General features: G+C 53.1%; 1 protein-coding gene across 1 annotated transcript in view; it reads right to left on the reverse strand.

Moving 5' to 3' along the window:
• The window catches only part of LOC119951033 (alpha-2-macroglobulin-like), a 226,915-nt gene that overhangs the window by 77,193 nt on the left and 127,592 nt on the right, over positions 1-22,130 (reverse strand). The window contains exons 21-22 of the mRNA XM_038774067.1: positions 16,542-16,614; positions 9,143-9,326 (exon numbers count right to left, since the gene is read on the reverse strand). Of these exons, the coding sequence (XP_038629995.1) occupies positions 9,143-9,326; positions 16,542-16,614 (257 nt within the window). The remainder of the gene's footprint in view (positions 1-9,142; positions 9,327-16,541; positions 16,615-22,130) is intronic.

The raw sequence follows: 22,130 nt of genomic DNA on the forward strand, positions 1-22,130 counted from the left end.
TCAGGGCTGACCCTCCAACAGTGTAGCACTCCCTCGGTACTGACCCTCTAACAGTGCAGCACTCCCTCAGTACTAACCTCTAACAGTGGAACACTCCCTCAGTCCTGACCCTCTGACAGTGTAGCACTCCCTCGGTACTGACCCTCTAACAGTGCAGCACTCCCTCAGTACTAACCCTCTAACAGTGGAACACTCCCTCAGTACTGACCCTCTGACAGTGCGGCACTCCCTCAGTACTGACCCTCTGACAGTGCAGTACCCCCTCAGTACTAACCCTCTAACAGTGGAACACTCCCTCAGTACTGACCCTCCGAACTGAACTCCTGACAGAGCAGCACTCCCTCAGTGCTGACCCCTGACAGTGTAATACTCCCTCCGTACTGACTTCCTGACCATATAGCACTCCCTCAGGTCTGGCCCTCGGTCAGCACAGCACTGCCTGATCAGTGACCATATGACAGTGGAGCTTATTCTCAGTACTGACTCTCTGAATGAGGCACTCCCTCAGTACTGACCCTCTGACAGTGCAGCACTCCCTCAGAAGTGACCATCTGACAGTGTAACACTCGGTCAGTACAGACCCTCCAACAGCCCAGCATTCCCTCAGTACTGACCCTCTGACAGTGCGGCACTCCCTCAGTACTGACCCTCTGACAGTGCAGTACCCCCTCAGTACTAACCCTCTAACAGTGGAACACTCCCTCAGTACTGACCCTCCGAACTGAACTCCTGACAGAGCAGCACTCCCTCAGTGCTGACCCCTGACAGTGTAATACTCCCTCCGTACTGACTTCCTGACCATATATCACTCCCTCAGGTCTGGCCCTCGGTCAGCACAGCACTGCCTGATCAGTGACCATATGACAGTGGAGCTTATTCTCAGTACTGACTCTCTGAATGAGGCACTCCCTCAGTACTGACCCTCTGACAGTGCAGCACTCCCTCAGAAGTGACCATCTGACAGTGTAACACTCGGTCAGTACAGACCCTCCAACAGCCCAGCATTCCCTCAGTACTGACCCTCTGACAGTGTGACAATCCCAGAGTACCAGAGTACTGACCTTCAACAGTGCGACAGTCCCCTAGAACTGACCCTCTGACAATGTGGCACTCCCTCAGCACTGATGCTCAGAAAGTGCAGCAGTCCCTCAGTACTGACTGTCCTACAGTGCGACACTCTCTGACAGCGCAGACCTCCCTCAGTACTGACCCTCTGACAGTGCGGCACTCCCTCAGTACTGACCCTCTGACAGTGCGGCGCTCCCTCAGTACTGACCCTCTGACAGTGCAGCACTCCCTCAGTACTGACCCTCTGACAGTGCGGCACTCCCTCAGTACTGACCCTCTGACAGTGCGGCGCTCCCTCAGTACTGACCCTCTGACAGTGCGGCACTCCCTCAGTACTGACCCTCTGACAGTGCGGCGCTCCCTCAGTACTGACCCTCTGACAGTGCGGCGCTCCGTCAGTACTGACCCTCTGACAGTGCGGCGCTCCCTCAGTACTGACCCTCTGACAGAGCGGCGCTCCCTCAGTACTGACCCTCTGACAGTGCGGCACTCCCTCAGTACTGACCCTCTGACAGTGCGGCGCTCCCTCAGTACTGACCCTCTGACAGTGCGGCACTCCCTCAGTCATGACTATCTGGCAGTGGAGCATACGGTCAGTGGAGCGTTCCTTCAACACTGACACTCTGACAGTGTTGCACTCTCCAGTTTGATAAACCCAGCCATATCGTTGACCCAGCATTCTACGCCCGGGGGCAGCGCATCCTTCCACTGTTGAAGAATCCTGCGCCGGGCTACCAGGGACGCAAAGGCCAGAATATGGGCCTCTTTCGCCTCCTGCACTCCCAGCTCCACTGCAACCCCAAATATTGCGAGCCCCCAGCCCGGCTCAACCCTAGAACCAACCACCCATGACAGCGTCTCCGCGACACCCCTCCAAAAGCCCTCCAGCGCAGGGCACGCCCAGAACATATGGGTATGGTTTGCTGGGCTCCCCGAACACCTGACACACCTGTCCTCTTTCCCAAAGAACCGGCTCAGCCTTACCCCAGTCATGTGCGCCCTATGCAGCACCTTAAATTGAATTAAAGTGAGCCTCGCGCAGGACGGGGAGGAATTCACCCTCCCCAGGGCATCCGCCCACGTCCCCTCGTCGATCTCCTCTCCCAGCTCCCCCTCCCACTTACCTTTCAGCTCCTCCATCGAAGCCTCCTCCCCCTCTTGCATCACTTGATAGATTGCCGAAATCCTCCCCTCGCCAACCCACGTCCCCGAGAGCACCCTGTCTCAAACCCCCCTAGACGGTAACAATGGAAACTCCGCCACCTGCCACCTCACAAACGTCCTTACCTGCATGTATCTGAAGGTGTTCCCTGGGGGGAGGCCAAACCTCCCCTCCAACTCCCCTAGGGTCGCAAACTTCCCATCAGGAAAAAGGTCCCCCATCCGCTTGATGCCCACCCTGTGCCAGCTCAGAAAACCTCCGTCCATTCTCCCTGGAACAAATAGGTGGTTCCCCCGTATTGGGGACCAGACTGAAGCCTTCACCTCCCCCCTATGCTGCCTCCATTGCCACCAAATTTTGAGGGTAGCCGCCACTACCGGACTCGTGGTATATCTTGTTGGGGGGAGCGGTAACGGCGCCGTTAGGGAGAGTGGCAACAGATCCCACCTCTTAAACTCCTCCTCCATCTGCTCCACCAGCTTCGTGAAGTTGAGCCTGTGTAGGGCCCTCCAGCTTCTGGCTACCTGGACACCCAGGTACCTGGAACTCCTCTCCGCCCTCTTCAGCGGGAGCTCCCCAATGCCTGAACTCCCTAAGAATCCTCATCACCTCTGGCATCCCCCCACCGGGTCCGCCACGTACAACAATAGGTCATCCGCATATAACGACAGCCGATGCTCCCCCCCCCCCCCCCCCCCCCATATCCCCCTGGGGCTGGTTTAGCACACTGGGCTCAATCGCTGGCTTTTAAAGCAGACCAAGGCAGGCCAGCAGCACGGGTTCAATTCCCGTACTAGCCTCCCCGAACAGGCGCCGGAATGTGGAGACTAGGGGCTTTTCACAGTAACTTCATTTGAAGCCTACTTGTGACAATAAGCGATTTTCATTTCATTTCCAGTTCCTCGACTCCCTCAGCGCCATGGCCAGGGGTTTGATCCCCAGCGCAAAAAGCAGGAGAGACAGGGGGCACCCCTACCTCGTCCCCCGGTACAGTCGAAGATTCTCCGACCTCCTCCCATTCGTAACCACACTCGCCACCGGGGCCTCATACAACAGCCTCACCCACCTAATAAATCCCTCTCCAAACCCGAACCTTTTCAAAACCTCCCAAAGATATCCCCACTCCACCCTGTCGAAGGCCTTCTCCGCATCCATCGCCGCCACTATCTCCGCCTCCCCTTCCATCATTATGACATTCAAAAGCCTCCATACATTAGCATTCAACTGCCTCCCTTTCACAAAACCCGTTTGATCCTCGTGTATGACCTGCGGCACGACGTCCTCCACCCTCCTGGCCAATATCTTTGCCAGCAGTTTCGCATCCACATTCAGGAGCGAAATCGGCCTATATGACCCACATTGTAGGGGATCCTTATCCCGCTTCAGGATCAGTGAGATCAGCGCCCTAGACATCGTCGGGGGCAAAGCCCCCCCTCCCTCGCCTCATTAGAGGTCATCACTAGCAGCGGGCCCAGCAGGTCTGAAAACTTCTTATCGAATTCAATCGGGAACCCGTCAGGCCCCGGTGCCTTCCCTGTCTGCATGTTCCCTATCGCTTTGACCAGCTCCTCCAGCCCAACTGGTGCCCCCAACCCCCCCCCCCCCCCCACCTGCTCCTCCTCCACTCTCGGAAACCTTAGCTTGCCCAGAAACCAATTCATCCCTCCCTCCTCCACCGGGGGCACTGACCGGTATAGTTCCTCATAAAAAGTCCTAAAGACCCCGTTGATGCCACTCGCACTTCGTACTAGACTCCCTCCTCCATCCCTAACTCCCCCTCTCTCCCTAGCTGCCTCTCGCTTCCGGAGCTGTTGCGCCAGCATCTGACTCGCCTTTGCCCCATATTCGTATACCGCCCCCTATGCCCTCTTCCACTGGGCCTCCGCCTTCTTAGTGGTCAATAGATCAAACTCCGCTTGAAGACTACGTTGCTTCCTCAACAGCCCTTCCTCCGGGACCTCCGTATACCTCCTGTCTACCCTCACCATCTCCCCCACCAACCTCTCCCTCTCTCTCCTCTCCCCCCTCTCCCTATGTGCCCTGATGGAGATCAGCTCCCCCCTAACCACCGCCTTCAGCGCCTCCCAGACCACTCCCACCTGCACCTCCCCATTATCGTTAGTATCTAGGTACCCCTCTATACACCTCCGGACCCGCCCGCACGCCTCCTCGTCCGCCAGCAACCCCACCTCTAGCCGCCACATCGGACGTTGGTCCCTCCCCTCCCCCAACACAAGGTCTACCCAATGTGGAGCGTGGTCTGAAATGGCTATCGCCGAGTATTCCGTGCCTTCCACCCTCGGAATCAACGCCCTGCTCAAAACAAAAGTCAATCCGGGAGTAAGCCTTGTGGACATGGGAGAAGAACGAGAATTCCCTAACCCCCGGCCTCATAAATCTCCAAGGATCCACCCCTCCCATCTGGTCCATGAACCCCCACAGCACTTGGCCGCCGCCGGCCTCCTACCCGTCCTGGACCTAGAGCGGTCGAGTGCTGCGTCCGGCACTGTGTTAAAATCTCCTCCCATTATTAGACCCCCTGTCTCAAGGTCAGGAATCCAGCCCAACATACGCCGCATGAAGCCCGCATCATCCCAATTCGGGGCATACACATTGACCAGCATCACCCGCTCCCCCTGGAACTTACCGCTTACCATCACATATCTGCCACTGCTATCCGCCACCACACTCGACGCCACAAACGACGCTCTCTTCCCCACCAAAATCGCCACCCCCTGTTCTTCGCATCTAAACCCGAATGGAATACTTGCCCTACCCACCCCTTTCTCAACCTTACCTGATCCACCACCCTAAGGTGCGTCTCCTGGAGCATGGCCACATCCGCCCTCAGCCCCTTTAGATGCGTGAATACCCGGGCCCGTTTGACCGGCCATTCAGTCCCCTTACATTCTAGGTTACCAGCCGGATCAGGGGGCTATTCGGCCCCTACCCACCCCCGGCGCCGATCAGCCATAGCTCTTCCTAGGCCAGCCACGTGCCCGCGTCCCACGCACGGCCCGTTCCCCACAGTCCCGACCCCTTCTACTAGCTTCAGTTCCCCTTCGGCCCTTCCAGCAGCGAACCGGTACACCCCCCTCCCCCCCACTCCCACCGCCCACCCAGCTAGGTCCCCCCCGAGCTGCGTTGCTCCCCCCATTGTCCTCCCGTAAGTCAGCTGACTCCTGCTGACCCCGGCCGCTCCCCCACCCCAACGACACCCCCCCCCTCCCCCCCACCGGTGTAACACTGCTCCTCCCCTCCCTGCCCACCAACAGTCACAGTCCCCTCCCGTTCCGGCCCCAGCGCGGGAAAAAGCCCACGCTTCCAACTTTAGCCCCGCCCCTCAGCCCATAGCACGGGGAAAAAAGCCCGCGCCACCCGCTCAGCCGGCCCCACCCCCTCTGGCGCAACTCCCTTTCCAGGCCCAAACTCCCCAGCCCCAACCCAGGCCGCCCTTCCCTCCCCCGAGGCCCCGTCGATCTTCACCGACCCTCATCCCCCCCCCCCACCGCCCCCCCCCCCCCCCCCCCCCCCCGTCCACCACCCCCCCCCCCCACCTCCCATGAGCTCGTCCAACAGGCTTACACAACGTCCGCCGAACTCCCCGAGAAACAAAGGAACAAGGGAAAAAAGAAACCCCAAAACACTACACAACAATCCCCGACTATCCCCCAAGCCTCAGTCTGAGTCCAGCTTTTCGGCCTGAACAAAGACCCAGGACTCCTCCGGGGACTCAGAATAACGATGACGGTCTTTATGGGTGACCCAAAGGCGCACCGGCTGTAACAAGCCAAACCTCACCCCTCTCCAGTGCAGCACTGCTTTCGTCCGGTTTTAACCGGCCCTCGTCCTCGCCACCTCCGCACTCCAGTTCTGGTAGATTCAGACCTCCGCATTCTCCCACCTGCTGCTCCGCTCCTTCTTGACCCACCTAAGTACACACTCTCGATCAGCGAACCGGTGGAACCGCACCAGAACCGCCTTTGGCGGCTCGTTGGGCTTGGGCTTCCTCACCAGCATCTGGTGGGCCCCCTCCAGCACCAAGGGCCTTTGGAAGGACCCCGCTCCCATCAGCGAGTTCAACATGGTGACCACATAGGCTCCCATGTCCGATCCCTCCAGCCACTCCAGGAGGCCCAGGATCCGCAAATTCTTCCGCCGCGAGCGGTTCTCCATTACCTTGAGCCTCGCCTGCCATTTCTTGTGGAGCGCCTCGTGCGCCTCCACCTTCACCGCCAGGCCTAGGATCCCATCCTCGTTCTCCGAGGCCTTCTGCCGGACCTCCCGGATCGCCGCCCCTTGGGCCATCTGGGTCGCCAGGAGCTTGTCAAATGAGGCCTCTAGCGGTTCCAGCAGCTCACCTTAAGCTCTCTGAAGCAGCGGTGGAACAGCTCCTGCTGCTCCTGCGCCCACTGCGTCCACGCTGCCTGTTTCCCGCCCGCCAACATCTTGGTCTTCCTCCCTCGCACCTTTCTCTGCTCCAATGCCGCTTTTTTAACCGCCCCACTGCCGGTCCAATCCATACACCAGCAGGGAAATGTTGCTGTTACCTTACCACACCAGGAAAAGTCAGACAAGCGCCGAAACGGGCCCTAAAAAGAGCCCACAAGTCCAATGATAGCGGGAGCTGCTGAATGTGCTGCTTAGCTCCGCATAGCCGCAACCAGAAGTCGGTGGGGGGTCAACCTTGAGGGGTGCGAGGCCGTAAACGGTGAGTGGAGGTAGGGGCCCGCTGAATTTGAGGTGAGGCTCTGGAGATTGCACTGGAAATCCAGGCCCAGCAATAGTGCAGCACAGAGGTTGAGGAGGATGTAGAAGTGGAAACCGCTGAATTCTACGCCCTGGACAGTGAGACTGACTATGCAGAACCCTCGGATCGGGACAGAGTGGGATCCGGAGGCCAGGAAGAACCATTGATTGGTGGGGTGGGCCGCGAGGGAGCAGCGCCTTACTGTATCTGGGTGTATGAAGCTTTCGGTGCTCCTGGCGTCCAGCAGGCAAGAGGTCACGTGGCCGTTGATTTTCACCGTCGACGAAGCGGTGGCCAGGTTGTGAGGACGAGACTGGTCCAGTGTCATCGAGGCGAGCTGCGGGTGGCTGTCCGAGGTTTCAGATGGAGAGCGTCAGTGACCAAGATCTGGCATTCCAGCCCTGTGGGGGAGACAAGATGGCGGAGTCCGGAGGTCCTGTTGGGAACAAAATGGCAGCGCCCATGGAGCGCACGTTGCGGGGGTGGGGCAAGATGGCGGCGCCTATGCGCCGCACGTGGACTGAGGGGGGAAAGATGGCAGCGACCACTGGCCGCACCTGGCCCTGGGAGGAGAAGATGGCGGCGCCCATTGGCCACACGTGGACCTGGGAGGAGAAGATGGCGGCGCCCACTGGCCGCACGTGGCCCTGGGAAGAGAAGATGGCGGCGCCCACTGGCCGCACGTGGCCCTGGGAAGAGAAGATGGCGGCGCCCACTGGCCACACGTGGACCTGGGAGGAGAAGATGGCGGCACCCACTGGCCGCACGTGGCCCCGGGAGGGGAGGGTGGCAGAGTCCATTGTGCGTTCGGCCGTCGGAAGGGGCAGATTGCGGACGCGGTAGTGGTGATGCGTGGGCCTGGCACACAGCTGCAAAGTGGCCCTTTTTACCGCAGGACTTGCAAGTGGCGGCGCGGGCCAGGCAGCGTTGGCGGGGGTGCTTCTGCTGACCACAGAAGTAGCAGCGGGAACCCCCAGGGTGCGCAGATTGGTGGGCAGCGCAGGCGTATTAACTAGGCAGGGCCCTAGCCGGGGGGTCGTTTGCGGGGTCCAGGAGGGGTAGGACAGGTGGGCCGTGCGGCTTTCATCTCCGTTAGGTCGAGTGTGGCCCCTTCCAGCAGTCGTTGTCATATGGGGTCCGTTATCCCCGTTACGAACGCGTTGCGCATGAGGAGATTGGAATGTTCGGTGGCCGTAACGGCCTGGCAGTCACAGTCCCGTACAAGTGGGATTAGGGCCTGCCAGAAATCTTCGATAGAGTCACCAGGGAGTTGAGAGCGAGTGGCGAGTACATGCCTGGCGAAGAGCGTGTTTGCTTTCTGTGCTTAGTTCTCTTTTAGGAGTGCCATGGCTTCCGCGTAACTTGGGGCATCCTGGATCAACGGGAACATGCTGGAGCTCAACCTGGGGTAGAAGACTTGTATCTTCTGAGCTTCCATTGGCGTGGGGTCCGCTGCGTTGATGTAGGCCTCAAAACAAGCCAGCCAGTGATTAAAGTCCTTCCTGGCATATGGCGAGTGCGGATCCAGCTGCAGGTGATCTGGTTTGATTCTGATATCCATTTCTTAGAAAATCTGACTGTAATAAATTGATGCACGATCAATTGCACGAAAGACTCAGATTGGTACAACTGTGGCTTTATTACAGTCAGATGCGTGGCCTCCTACTGGCAGATCAGAGGAGGACACGCAAATTTATAGGGTTCCTTGTGGGCGGAGCTAGCCGGCAGGGGCTACCGGTGAACCTGTAGTGCAGGTCCTACCTTACATTCCCTAATACAGGTGCACACAGTGGTTCACTACACTCTATTTCTCTCTCTGTTTTTTTTCTCTGTCTCTCCCTCTCTCTCGCTGCCTCTTTCTGTGGCTCTCTCTTTGTCCATCTCTCTCTCGGTCTCTCTATGTTTGTGTCTTTCTCTCTGTTTCTCTGACTCGCTGTGTCTCTATCTCGCTGCCTCTCTCTCACTGTGTGTCTCTCTTTCAATCTCTCTGTCGATCTGTCTCTCTGCTTCTATCTCTTTTTCTCACTCTGTCTGTCTCTCTCTCTCTGTATCGCTCTTTCTTTTGCCAAAATCCCCAAATTCACAGCTCCCTTGCTCTCCCACTAGTTAACATTGATGCCCTCGGTAACACTTTGATGGGGGAGATTATCAGATTGACTTACCCAACAGGGACCAGGTCCCAGATCCAGGTCTCAGGGAAATATTTCCGGATTGCTGTCTCTGTGATTCTCCCTCGAGGAGCGGCATTCTGTCTACGCATTGGACCCATTGCCCCTGGGTGCCCGAAAAACGTATGCACCCTTCTTTCACCAAATGATCTCTCTCGCGTCACTGTGAGAGACACAACCAGGAGACATAGGTTAGATACTGCAGGTGGGGATACAGAGAGAGACTAACAGTAGAGGGATAGTCCCACAGTCTGGGTGGGGTGGGATATGTATGTCTGCGGTCTGGGAGGTGTGAGTGGATTTGACGTGAGAGGTCCCACAGTCTGGAGGGTATGTATGGGTCTGTGGTGAGGTTTGCTGTTGTGTTATACTTCTTCATGTAGCATAAGCTGCTCCCTTGATGTATGCTCTGACAAAGGTAAGTTCAGACTTGGAGATAGATTTAACACATTTATTGAACAGTTAACAATTCTCCTACTTGAGTTTGACTCTCCTGCTAATCTTGCTATCGTAACTCAGTCTAACTAACCAGTCTGCTCTAAGCCATGAGGTGGGTGTGATGCTTCTTGAATTGCCCCTGTCCTTCTCTCTAAGTGTCGCCTGTGGAAAGAAAAAGAGCATGTGTGCCCTGGCCTTTTATATGGGTTGTGTAAATGCCCCCTTGTGGTAGTGTCACCTCTGGGTGTCTTGACTGGGTGTCACCTCTGGGTATCGTGTCCTATTCAATGTGTTCATTAGCTGTATGTCTGTATGTCATGATGTCCCTGGTACTCCCTCTAGTGTTTACTTCGTCTTAGTGTATTTACATTAACCCATTGTGTATTTACAGTGATGCATATCACCACATGTCCCACAGTCTGGGAGTCTGTGAGGAGGTTTCCCACAGTCTGGGAGTCTGTGGGGAGGTGTCCTGGGTGGGTATAGGGTTCTGTGTTTCATAGAATCGTAGAATTTACAGTGCAGAAGCAAGCTATTTGGCCCATCGGGTCTGCACTGGCCCTTGGAAAGAGCATCTTGCTTAAGCCCACGCATCCACCCTATCCCCATAACCCAGTAACCCCACCCAACCTTTTGTGTACACTGGGGCAATTTATCATGGCCAATCCACATGACTAGCACATCTTGGGAGTGTGGTAGGAAATGGGAGCACCCAGAGGAAAGCCACGCAGACAGGGGGAGAACGTTGCAGACTCCGCACAAACAGTGACCCAGGTCAGGAATCGAACCTGGGACCCTGGAGCTGTGAGGCAACAGTGCTAACCACTGTGCTACTGCGCTGTGTTGTGAGGTCTCAGTCTGGGGTGTCTGGGGGTGTTTGAAGGTCTGTGCTGTGGGGTCCCACAGTCGGGGGGGGGGGGGGGGGTGAGGTCTGTGTTGTGAAGTCCCACAGTCTGCGGGGGGGGGGGGGGGGGTTATTGGGGTCTGTTGTGGAGTCCCACATTCACCTGAGGCCTGTTTAGGGGCACATTGTATTCTTCTATTTGAAGTTTAGGTATTTTTTGAGTCATCGATTAGCTGAGGTCTGTATAAAAGACAGACAGAGAGCGCACTCAGTAAGCTAGTGCTTTTCCAGGAGACACATCTGGAGTGAGACTCATCTAGAGTGGGATTGCAACTTGGTAATTTGGTGCAGTGAGGTAAATCAGGAAAGGTAAGTGGAAAATCTAATTCTGCTGTTTTTCAGTTAAAAGTGCAGTGTGTAGCGTAGTGTCTGATTGGTTGAAGCTGCCCCCACCCTAATTGCTGAGAGGCAGTTATCTGTCAATCACCTGAGGCCTGTTTAGGGGCACATTGTATTCTTCTCTTTGAAGTTTAGGTATTTTTTGAGTCATCGATTAGCTGAGGTCTGTATAAAAGACAGACAGAGAACGCACTCAGTAAGCTAACGCTTTTCCAGGAGACACATCCGGAGTGAGACTCATCTAGAGTGGGATTGCAACTTGGTAATTTGGTGCAGTGAGGTAATTCGGTGCAGAGTGTGAAGAGGTGCTTTTTAACCCTGGTAAGTGACTGGTAAGTAGTTTTTCTTTTCATTCTTTTTATTGTCTAATTTATTTAATTTAATTTTGAAATTGTTGTTGTATAAGTTTACCTAAGGTTTAAGACATGGCAGGAGATCCCAGACCCATGTCATGCTCCTCGTGTGCGATGTGGGAGCTCAGGGACACATTCACTGTCCCTGGCTCTTTCACGTGCAAGAAGTGTGTTCAGCTGCAGCTCCTGTTAGACCGCTTGACGGCTCTGGAGCTGCGGATGAACTCACTTTGGAGCATCCGCGATGCTGAGGAGGTCGTGGGTTGCACGTTTAGCGAGTTGGTCACACCGCAGGTGAAAATTAATGAGGGAGATAGAAAATGGGTGACCAAAAGAAAGAGCAAGAGTAGGAAGGCAGTGCAGGTGTCCCCTGCGGTCAACTCCCTGCAAAACAGATATACCGCTTTGGATACTGTTGAGGGAGATGGCTCACCAGGGGAAGGCAGCAGCAGCCAGGTTCATGGCACCGTGGCTGGCTCTGCTGCACAGCAGGGCAGGAAGAAAAATGGCAGGGCTATAGTGATAGGGGACTCGATCGTAAGGGGAATAGACAGGCGGTTCTGTGGACGCAATCGAGACTCCAGGATGGTATGTTGCCTCCCTGGTGCAAGGGTCAAGGATGTCTCGGAGCGGCTGCAGGACATTCTGGGAGGGGAGGGTGAACAGCCAGCTGTCGTGGTGCACATAGGCACCAACGATATAGGTAAAAAACGGGATGAGGTCCTACAATTGGAATTCAGGGAGTTAGGAGTTAAACTAAAAAGTAGGACCTCAAAGGTAGTAATCTCAGGATTGCTACCAGTGCCACGAGCTAGTCAGAGTAGGAATGTCAGGATAGATAGGATGAATGCGTGGCTCGAGAGGTGGTGCAAGAGGGAAGGATTCAAATTCCTGGGGCATTGGGACCGGTTCTGGGGGAGGTGGGACCAGTACAAACCGGACGGTCTGCACCTGGGCAGGACTGGAACCGATGTCCTGGGGGGGGTGTTTTCTAGAGCTATTGGGGAGGGTTTAAACTAATGTGGCAGGGGGATGGGAACCGATGCAGGAAGTTGGAATGTAGTAAAACAGGGACAGAAGCAAAAGGAAGTAAGGGGAAAAGTGCAAGGCAGAGAAGACATAGTCAAAAATCTAAAAGGGCGACAGTGCAAGGTATAGTGACTGAGGGGAGCTCAGTGAATAGGCCCAGTAATAACAAAAGGAATAAAACTGGATATGTTAAGATTCAAAACAGAGGTAAAAAAACCAACATAAGTGTACTTTACCTGAATGCTCGTAGTATTCGGAATAAAGTAAATGAGTTGATGGCACAAATCATCGTAAATGACTATGATTTAGTGGCCATTACTGAAACATGGTTAAAGGATGGTCACGACTGGGAGTTAAATATCCGAGGGTATCAAACAATTCGGAAGGACAGAGTGGATGGTAAGGGAGGTGGTGTTGCTCTGTTATTTAAGGATGACATCCGGGCAATAGTAAGGGGTGACATCGGTGCTATGGAGGATAAGGTTGAATCCATTTGGGTGGTAATCAGGAATAGCAAGGCGAAAAAGTCACTGATAGGAGTAGTCTATCGGCCACCAAATAGTAACGATATGGTGGGGCAGGCAATAAACAAAGAAATAACTGATGCATGTAGAAATGGTACAGCAGTTATCATGGGGGATTTTAATTTACATGTCGATTGGCTTAACCAGGTCGGTCAAGACAACCTTGAGGAGGAGGTTATAGAATGTATCCGCGATACAGTAGTCCCCCGTTATACCGCGCTCCGCAATACCGCGGTTCGCGATATACCGCGGGGGGGCTTATGGACCCCAACTGTCAGTTGTGTCAATTTCAGCGGCCGGCTCACTTTGATCCGGAGAGGGAAGCTGCTCTCACTGAAACAATCAGCCGGCCGCTGAAATTGACACTGCCGGCTGCTCTCTCCCTCCAATCCAACTTTTAAGTTTTAATGTTTCTGATTGGAGGGAGAGAGCAGCCGGCAGTGTCAATTTCAGCGGCCGGCTGATTATTTCAGTGAGAGAGCAGCTTCCCTCTCCGGATCAAAGTGAGCCGGCCGCTGAAATTGACACTGCCTGCTGCTCTCTCCCTCCAATCCAACTTTTAAGTTTTAATGTTTCTGATTGGAGGGAGAGAGCAGCCGGCGGTGTCAATTTCAGCGGCCAGCTCACTTTGATCCGGAGAAGGAAGCTGCTCTCACTGAAATAATCAGCCGGCTGCTGAAATTGACACTGCCCACTGCTCTCTCCCTCCAATCAGAAACATTAAAACTTAAAAGTTGGATTGGAGGGAGAGAGCAGCCGGCAGTGTCAATTTCAGGGGCCGGCTGATTATTTCAGTGAGAGCAGCTTCCCTCTCCGGATCAAAGTGAGCCGGCCGCTGAAATTGACACTCTTTTAATTAGATCCACGATGGGGGTTTTAAATTTATTTAAAAAGCTATGCTAGCGCTTCCCATTGTGAGTCTACGGGGGTCTGACCTCTCCCCCCGCCCCCCGTAGACTCTCAATGGGAAGCGCTAGCATAGATTTTTAAATAAATTTAAAACCCCCATCATGGATATCCGCGGCTCGGATGCAACGCGGGTGGCTGTCTTGGACCCCAACACCCGCGTTATAAAGGGGGACTACTGTAGTTTCCTAGAACAGTATGTAATGGAACCTACGAGGGAACAAGCGGTCCTAGATCTTGTCCTGTGTAATGAGACAGGATTGATTCATGATCTCATAGTTAGGGATCCTCTCGGAAGGAGCGATCACAATATGGTGGAATTTAAAATACAGATGGAGGGCGAGAAAGTAAAATCAAATACTAGTGTTTTGTGTTTAAACAAAGGAGATTACAAGGGGATGAGAGAAGAACTAGCTAAGGTAGACTGGGAGCAAACACTTTATGGTGGAACAGTTGCGGAACAGTGGAGAACCTTCCAAGCGATTTTTCACAGTGCTCAGCAAAGGTTTATACCAACAAAAAGGAAGGACTGTAGAAAGAGGGAAAATCGACCGTGGAAGTCTAAGGAAATAAGGGAGAGTATCAAATTGAAGGAAAAAGCATACAAAGTGGCAAAGATTGGTGGGAGACTAGAGGACTGGGAAATCTTTAGGGGGCAACAGAAAGCTACTAAAAAAGCTATAAAGAAGAGTAAGATAGAGTATGAGAGTAAACTTGCTCAGAATATAAAAACAGACAGTAAAAGTTTTTACAAATATATAAAATAAAAAAGAGTGGCTAAGGTAAATATTGGTCCTTTAGAGGATGAGAAGGGAGTTTTAATAATGGGAAATGAGGAAATGGCTGAGGAACTGAACAGGTTTTTTGGGTCAGTCTTCACAGTGCAAGACACAAATAACATGCCAGCGACTGATAGAAATGAGGCTATGACAGGTGAGGACCTTGAGAGGATTGTTATCACTAAGGAGGTAGTGATGGGCAAGCTAATGGGGCTAATGGGGTAGACAAGTCTCCTGGCCCTGATGGAATGCATCCCAGAGTGCTAAAAGAGATGGCTAGGGAAATTGCAGATGCACTAGTGATAATTTACCAAAATTCACTAGACTCTGGGGTGGTCCCGGTGGATTGGAAATTAGCAAACATGACACCACTGTTTAAATAAGGAGGTAGGCAGAAAGCAGGAAACTATAGGCCAGTGAGCTTAACTTCGGTAGTAGGGAAGATGCTGGAATCTATCATCAAGGAAGAAATAGCGAGGCATCTGGATAGAAATTGTCCCATTGGGCAGACGCAGCATGAGTTCATAAAGGGCAGGTCATGCCTAACTAATTTAGTGGAAATTTTTGAGGACATTACCAGTGCAGTCGATAACGGGGAGCCGATGGATGTGGTATATCTGGATTTCCAGAAAGCCTTTGACATGGTGCCACACAAAAGGTTGCTGCATAAGATAAAGATGCATGGCATTAAGGGTAAAGTAGTAGCATGGATAGAGGATTGGTTAATTAATAGAAAGCAAAGAGTGAGGATAAATGGGTGTTTCTCTGGTTGGCAATCAGTAGCTAGTGGTGTCCCTCAGGGATCCGTGTTGGGCCCACAATTGTTCACAATTTACATAGATGATTTGGAGTTGGGGACCAAGGGCAATGTGTCCAAGTTTGCAGATGACACTAAGATGAGTGGTAAAGCGAAAAGTGCAGAGGATACTGGAAGTCTGCAGAGGGATTTGGATAGGTTAAGTGAATGGGCTTGGGTCTGGCAGATGGAATACAATGTTGACAAATGTGAGGTTATCCATTTTGGTAGGAATAACAGCAAACAGGATTATTATTTAAACGATAAAATATTAAAGCATGCCGCTGTGCAGAGAGACTTGGGTGTGCTAGTGCATGAGTCACAGAAGGTTGGTTTACAGGTGCAACAGGTGATTAAGAAGGCAAATGGAATTTTGTCCTTCATTGCTAGAGGGATGGAGTTTAAGACTAGGGAGGTTATGTTGCAATTATATAAGGTGTTAGTGAGGCCACACCTGGAGTACTGTGTTCAGTTTTGGTCTCCTTACTTGAGAAAGGACGTACTGGCACTGGAGGGTGTGCAGAGGAGATTCACTAGGTTAATCCCAGAGCTGAAGGGGTTGGATTATGAGGAGAGGTTGAGTAGACTGGGACTGTACTTGTTGGAATTTAGAAGGATGAGGGGGGACCTTATAGAAACATATAAAATTATGAAGAGAATAGATTGGATAGATGCGGGCAGGTTGTTTCCACTGGCGGGTGAAAGCAGAACTAGGGGACATAGCCTCAAAATAAGGGGAAGTAGATTTAGGACTGAGTTTATGAGGATCTTCTTCACCCAAAGGGTTGTGAATCTATGGAATTCCTTGTCCAGTGATGCAGTTGAGGCTCCTTCATTACATGTTTTTAAGGTAAAGATAGATAGTTTTTTGAAGAATAAAGGGATTAAGGGTTATGGTGTTCGGGCCGGAAAGTGGAGCTGAGTCCACAAAACATCAGCCATGATCTCACTGAATGGCGGAGCAGGCTCGAGGGGCTAGATGGCCTACTCCTGCTCCTAGTTCTTATGTTCTTATGTTCTTATTCTAGAGGAGGGTCTGTGTTAAGGGGTCCTGCAGTCTGTGAGGGGTGGGTGTGAGGGTCTGTAGGAAGGGGTCCCCAGTCTGGGGGGGGCTTGGATCTGTGGTGAAGGGTCCCCAGTCTAGCTGCTATGGGTCTGTGGTGGGGGGAGTCCCACACAGTCTGGGTGGGGGGAGGGGGGGAGCTCCTGTTGAAGGGTTCTGATGTACATTCTCCAGCCCCTCCCTCTTCCCCAGTTGAAAGATCCACACACAGAATCATGCTCAGGCATTCAGCCGGAGTTCAGAGGATTCCCACAGGACTTACTGATGTCTTCGCTCATCTCACATTCAATGGGTCTGTGATACTCTGTGTTCGTCAAAATCTTCAGTCCCATATCCTGTTCGAAAGGTCAGACACAATCATTGGAGTAGAGAGGGATAGACAGAGAAAAGGACAGTGTATGAAACAGAAAGAAAGAGAGACAGAGAAAGAGGCATGCAGACAGAGACAAGTACAGAGAGAGAAATGCAAACAGAGAGAGGAAATCAGAGACAAGAGACAGAAAGGCAAGACAGACAGAGAGGGAGATAAGAGAGATAGTAATAGGGAGAGACAGAGAGAGAGAGACAGAGAGAGAGTGACATGGAGGGTGACAGAGAGAGGCAGAAGTGAGTGAGGGAGACAGAATAACAGAGAGGGCATCTCAATCAACAATCCCTCCATCCATCCCCCCTCGCCTTCCCCTCCATCCCTACATTCTTAAACCTCTCTTTCCATTGTTCACCCCATCTTCCTCTCTTGAGCACTGCAATCTCTTGGAAACATAGAAAAAGTAGGAGCAGGATGAGGCCATTCGGCCCTTCAAGCTCGCTCTGCCATTCATCACGATTATGGCTGATCATCCAACTCAATAGCCTAATCCTGCTTTCCCAATATCTTTTGATCCCCTTCACCCTCAGTGTTATATCTCACTGCTTCTTGATAACATAAATGTTTTGGACTCAACTGCTTCCTGTGGTAACGAATTCCACAGGCTCACCACTCTCTGGTTGAAGATATTTCTCATCCCTGTCCTAAATGGTTTACCCCGAATCCTCAGACTGTGCCCCCATCATCGGGAACATCCTTCCTGCATCTACCCTGTCTAATCCTGTTAGAATTTTATAGGTTTCTGAGATCACCCCTCATTCTTCTGAACTCCTATCCGTTTTTCTCTCTATTTCCAACTCTGCGTCACAAACTCTCACACTCGCTTTTTTCCCACCATCCAGCAATCTCTCACTCCCTCAGACTGTTGCAATCACTCCCTCGCATTTTGTGCCTGCCTGGCTCACTCCCAATTTGTCTCCCTCTCTTACACTCTGTCTCACTCTCTCCCTCACTCTCTGTCACACTCTCTCCAAACTCACTCTCTCTCTCACTCTCTCCCTCCCTCACTCTCTCCCTCACTCTCTCCCTCGCTCACTCTCTGTCTCACTCTCTCCCTCACTCTCTCCCTCGTTCATTCTCCCTCCCTCGCTCTCTCTGTCTCACTCTCTCCCTCGCTCACTCTCTCCCTCGCTCACTCACTCCTTCGCTCACTCTCTGTCTCACTCTCTCCCTCGCTCACTCTCTCTCATTCTCTCCCTCGCTCACTCTCTGTCTCACTCTCTCCCTCACTCACTCTCTCCCTCGCTTCCTCTCTGTCTCACTCTCTCCAAACTTATTCTCTCGCTCGCTCTCTCCCTCATTCACTCTCTCACACTGTCTCCCTCGCTCACTCTCTGTCTCATTCTCTCCCTCGCTCATTCTCTCTCCCTCGCTCTCTCTGTCTCACTCTCTCCCTCGCTCTCTCTGTCTCACTCTCTCCCTCGCTCACTCTCTGTCTCACTCTCTCCCTCGCTCACTCTCTGTCTCATTCTCTCCCTCGCTCGCTCTCTGTCTCACTCTCTCCCTCGCTCTCTGCCTCTTTTCCTTCCTCGCTCACTCTCTGCCTCACTTTCTCTTTCACTAACTCTCTGCAGCATTTTCTTTCCTGTCTCACCCTCCCTCGCTCCCTCTCTGTCTCACTCCAAACTTATTCTCTCGCTCACTCTCTCCCTATTTCACTCTCTCACACTCTCTCCCTCGCTCACTCTCTATCTCACTCTGTCCCTCGCTCTCTCAGTCTCGCTCACTCTCTGCCTCGCTCACTCTCTGTCTCGCTCTCTCCCTCGCTCACACTCTCCCATTCTCACTCTCAGCTTTGCTTTCTCCCTCGCTCACTCTCTATCTCACTCTCTCCCTCGCTCACTCTCGGTCTCACTCTCTCCCTCGCTCACTCTCTGTCTCACTCTCTCCCTCGCTCTCTCCCTCACTCACTCTGTCTCGCTCTCTCCCTCGCTCACTCTCTGTCTCACCCTCTCTCCCTCGCTCACTCTCTATCTCACTCTCTCCCTCGCTCACTCTCGGTCTCACTCTCTCCCTCGCTCACTCTCTGTCTCATTCTCTCCCTCGCTCACTCTCTGTCTCATTCTCTCCCTCGCTCACTCTCTGTCTCACTCGCTCCCTCGCTCTCTGCCTCTTTTCCTCCCTCGCTCACTCTCTGCCTCGCTCACTCTCTGTCTCGCTCTCTCCCTCACTCACTCTGTCTCGCTCTCTCCCTCGCTCACTCTCTGTCTCACCCTCTCTCCCTCGCTCACTCTCTATCTCACTCTCTCCCTCGCTCACTCTCGGTCTCACTCTCTCCCTCGCTCACTCTCTGTCTCACTCTCTCCCTCACTCACTCTCTGTTTCACTCTCTCCCTCCCTCACTCTCTGTCTCACTCTCTCCCTCACTCACTCTGTCTCGCTCTCTCCCTCGTTCACTCTCTGTCTCACCCTCTCTCCCTCGTTCATTCTCGGTCTCACTCTCTCCCTCGCTAACTCTCTCTCTCTCACTCTCTCCCTCGCTCACTCTCTGTCTCATTCTCTCCCTCGCTCACTCTCTGTCTCACTCTCTCCCTCGCTAACTCTCTCTCACTCTCTCCCTCGCTCACTCTCTGTCTCACTCTCTCCCTCGCTAACTCTCTCTCACTCTCTCCCTCGCTCACTCTCTATCTCACTCTCTCCCTCGCTCACTCTCTCTCTCCCTCGCTCACTCTCTCTCTCCCTCGCTCACTCTCTATCTCACTCTCTCCCTCGCTCACTCTCTCTCTCCCTCGCTCACTCTCTATCTCTCTCTCTCCCTCGCTCACTCTCTGTCTCACTCTCTCCCTCGCTCACTCTCTGTCTCACCCTCTCTCCCTCACTCACTGTCTCGCTATCTCCCTTGCTCACTCTCAGTCTCACTCTCTCCCTCGCTCACTCTCTCTCTCACTCTCTCCCTCGCTCACTCTCTCCCTCACTCACTCTCTCTCTCCCTCGCTCACTCTCTGTCTCACTCTCTCCCTCGCTCACTCTCTGTCTCACTCTCTCCCTCGCTCACTCTCTGTCTCACTCTGACCCTCGCTCACTCAGTCTCGCTCTCTCCCTCGCTCACTCTCTCTCGCTCTCTCCCTCGCTCACTCTCCCTCGCTCACTCTCTGTCTCACTCTCTCCCTCGCTCACTCTCTCTCTCCCTCGCTCACTCTCTCTCGCTCTCTCCCTCGCTCACTCTCCCTCGCTCACTCTCTGTCTCACTCTCTCCCTCGCTCACTCTCTCTCTCCCTCGCTCACTCTCTGTCTCACCCTCTCTCCCTCACTCACTGTCTCACTCTCTCCCTCGCTCACTTTGTCTCACTCTCTCCCTCGCTCACTCTCTGTCTCATTCTCTCCCTCGCTCAGGCTCTGACTCACTCTCTCCCTCGCTCACTCTCTGTCTCACTCTGACCCTCGCTCACTCTCTCCCTCACTCACTCTGTCTCACTCTCTCCCTCGCTCACTCTGTCTCACTCTCTCCCTCGCTCACTCTCTGTCTCACTCTCTCCCTCGCTCACTCTCTGTCTCACTCTCTCCCTCGCTCACTCTCTGTCTCACTCTGACCCTCGCTCACTCAGTCTCGCTCTCTCCCTCGCTCACTCTCTCTCGCTCTCTCCCTCGCTCACTCTCCCTCGCTCACTCTCTGTCTCACTCTCTCCCTCGCTCACTCTGTCTCGCTCTCTCCCTCGCTCACTCTCTGTCTCACCCTCTCTCCCTCACTCACTGTCTCACTCTCTCCCTCGCTCACTTTGTCTCACTCTCTCCCTCGCTCACTCTCTGTCTCATTCTCTCCCTCGCTCAGGCTCTGACTCACTCTCTCCCACGCTCACTCTCTGTCTCACCCTCTCTCCCTCACTCTGTCTCACTCTCTCCCTCACTCACTCTCTCTCTCACTCTCTCCCTCGCTCACTCTCTGTCTCACTCTTTCCCTCGCTCACTCTCTGTTTCACTCTCTCCCTCACTCTCTGTCTCATTCTCACCCTCGCTCACTCTCTCTCACTCTCTCCCTCGCTCACTCTCTGTCTCACCCTTCTCTCCCTCACTCTGTCTCACCCTTCTCTCCCTCACTTTTTCTCACTCTCTCTCTCGCTCACTCTCTGTCTCACTCTCTCCAAACTCACTCTCTCTCTCGCTCTCTCCCTCATTCACTCTCTCAGTTGTAATGAAGTGCTTCGAGAGGCTGATTATGAAGCTCATCACCTCCATACTCCCGGAACGCCTTGACCCACTTCAATTCCTATACCGTCGCAACCGGTCCACATCAGACGCCATTTCCCTGGCCCTACACTCATCCCTAGAGCATCTCGAAAACAAGGACTCCTACATCAGACTCTTATTTATTGACAACAGCTCCGCCTTCAACACCATAATCCCAGCCAAGCTCATATCAAAGCTCCAAAACCTAGGACTTGACTCTCCACTCTGCAACTGGATCCTTGACTTTCTGACCAACAGACCACAGTCCGTAAGAATGAACACCAACACCTCCTCCACAATAGTCCTCAATACCGGGGCCACGTGGGGCTGCATACTTAGCCCCCTACTCTACTCCCTGTACACACACGACTGCGTGGCAAAACTTAGTTCCAACTCCATCTACAAGTTTGCTGACGATACGACCATAGTGGACCGGATCTCGAATAACGACGAGTCCGAATACAGGAGGGAGATAGAGAACCTAGTGGAGTGGTGTAACGACAACAATCTCTCCCTCAATGCCAGCAAAACTAAAGAGCAGGTCATCGACTTCAGGAAGCAAAGTACTGTGCACACTCCTGTCAGCATCAACGGGGCCGAGTTAGAGATAGAACATAGAACATAGAACGATACAGCGCATTACAGGCCCTTCGGCCCTCGATGTTGCACCGACATGGAAAAAAAAAACTAAAGGCCATCTAACTACACTATGCCCTTATCATCCATATGCTTATCCAATAAATTTTTAAATGCCCTCAATGTTGGCGAGTTCACTACTGTTGCAGGTAGGGCATTCCACGGCCTCACCACTCTTTGCGTAAAAAACCCACCTCTGACCTCTGTCCTATATCTATTACCCCTCAATTAAGGCTATGTCCCCTCGTGCTAGCCACCTCCATCCGCGGGAGAAGGCTCTCGCTGTCCACCCTATCTAACCCTCTGATCATTTTGTATGCCTCTATTAAGTCACCTCTTAACCTTCTTCTCTCTAACGAAAACAACCTCAAGTCCATCAGCCTTTCCTCATAAGATTTTCCCTCCATACCAGGCAACATCCTGGTAAATCTCCTCTGCACCCGTTCCAAAGCTTCCACGTCCTTCCTATAATGAGGCGACCAGAACTGTACGCAATACTCCAAATGCGGCCGTACCAGAGTTTGGTACAGCTGCATCATGACCTCATGGCTCCGGAACTCAATCCCTCTACCAATAAAGGCCAACACACCATAGGCCTTCTTCACAACCCTATCAACCTGGGTGGCAACTTTCAGGGATCTATGTACATGGACACCGAGATCCCTCTGCTCATCCACACTACCA

Source organism: Scyliorhinus canicula, chromosome 16 (genome assembly GCF_902713615.1).
Source record: "Scyliorhinus canicula chromosome 16, sScyCan1.1, whole genome shotgun sequence".
NCBI classification, from domain to species: Eukaryota; Metazoa; Chordata; class Chondrichthyes; order Carcharhiniformes; family Scyliorhinidae; genus Scyliorhinus; species Scyliorhinus canicula.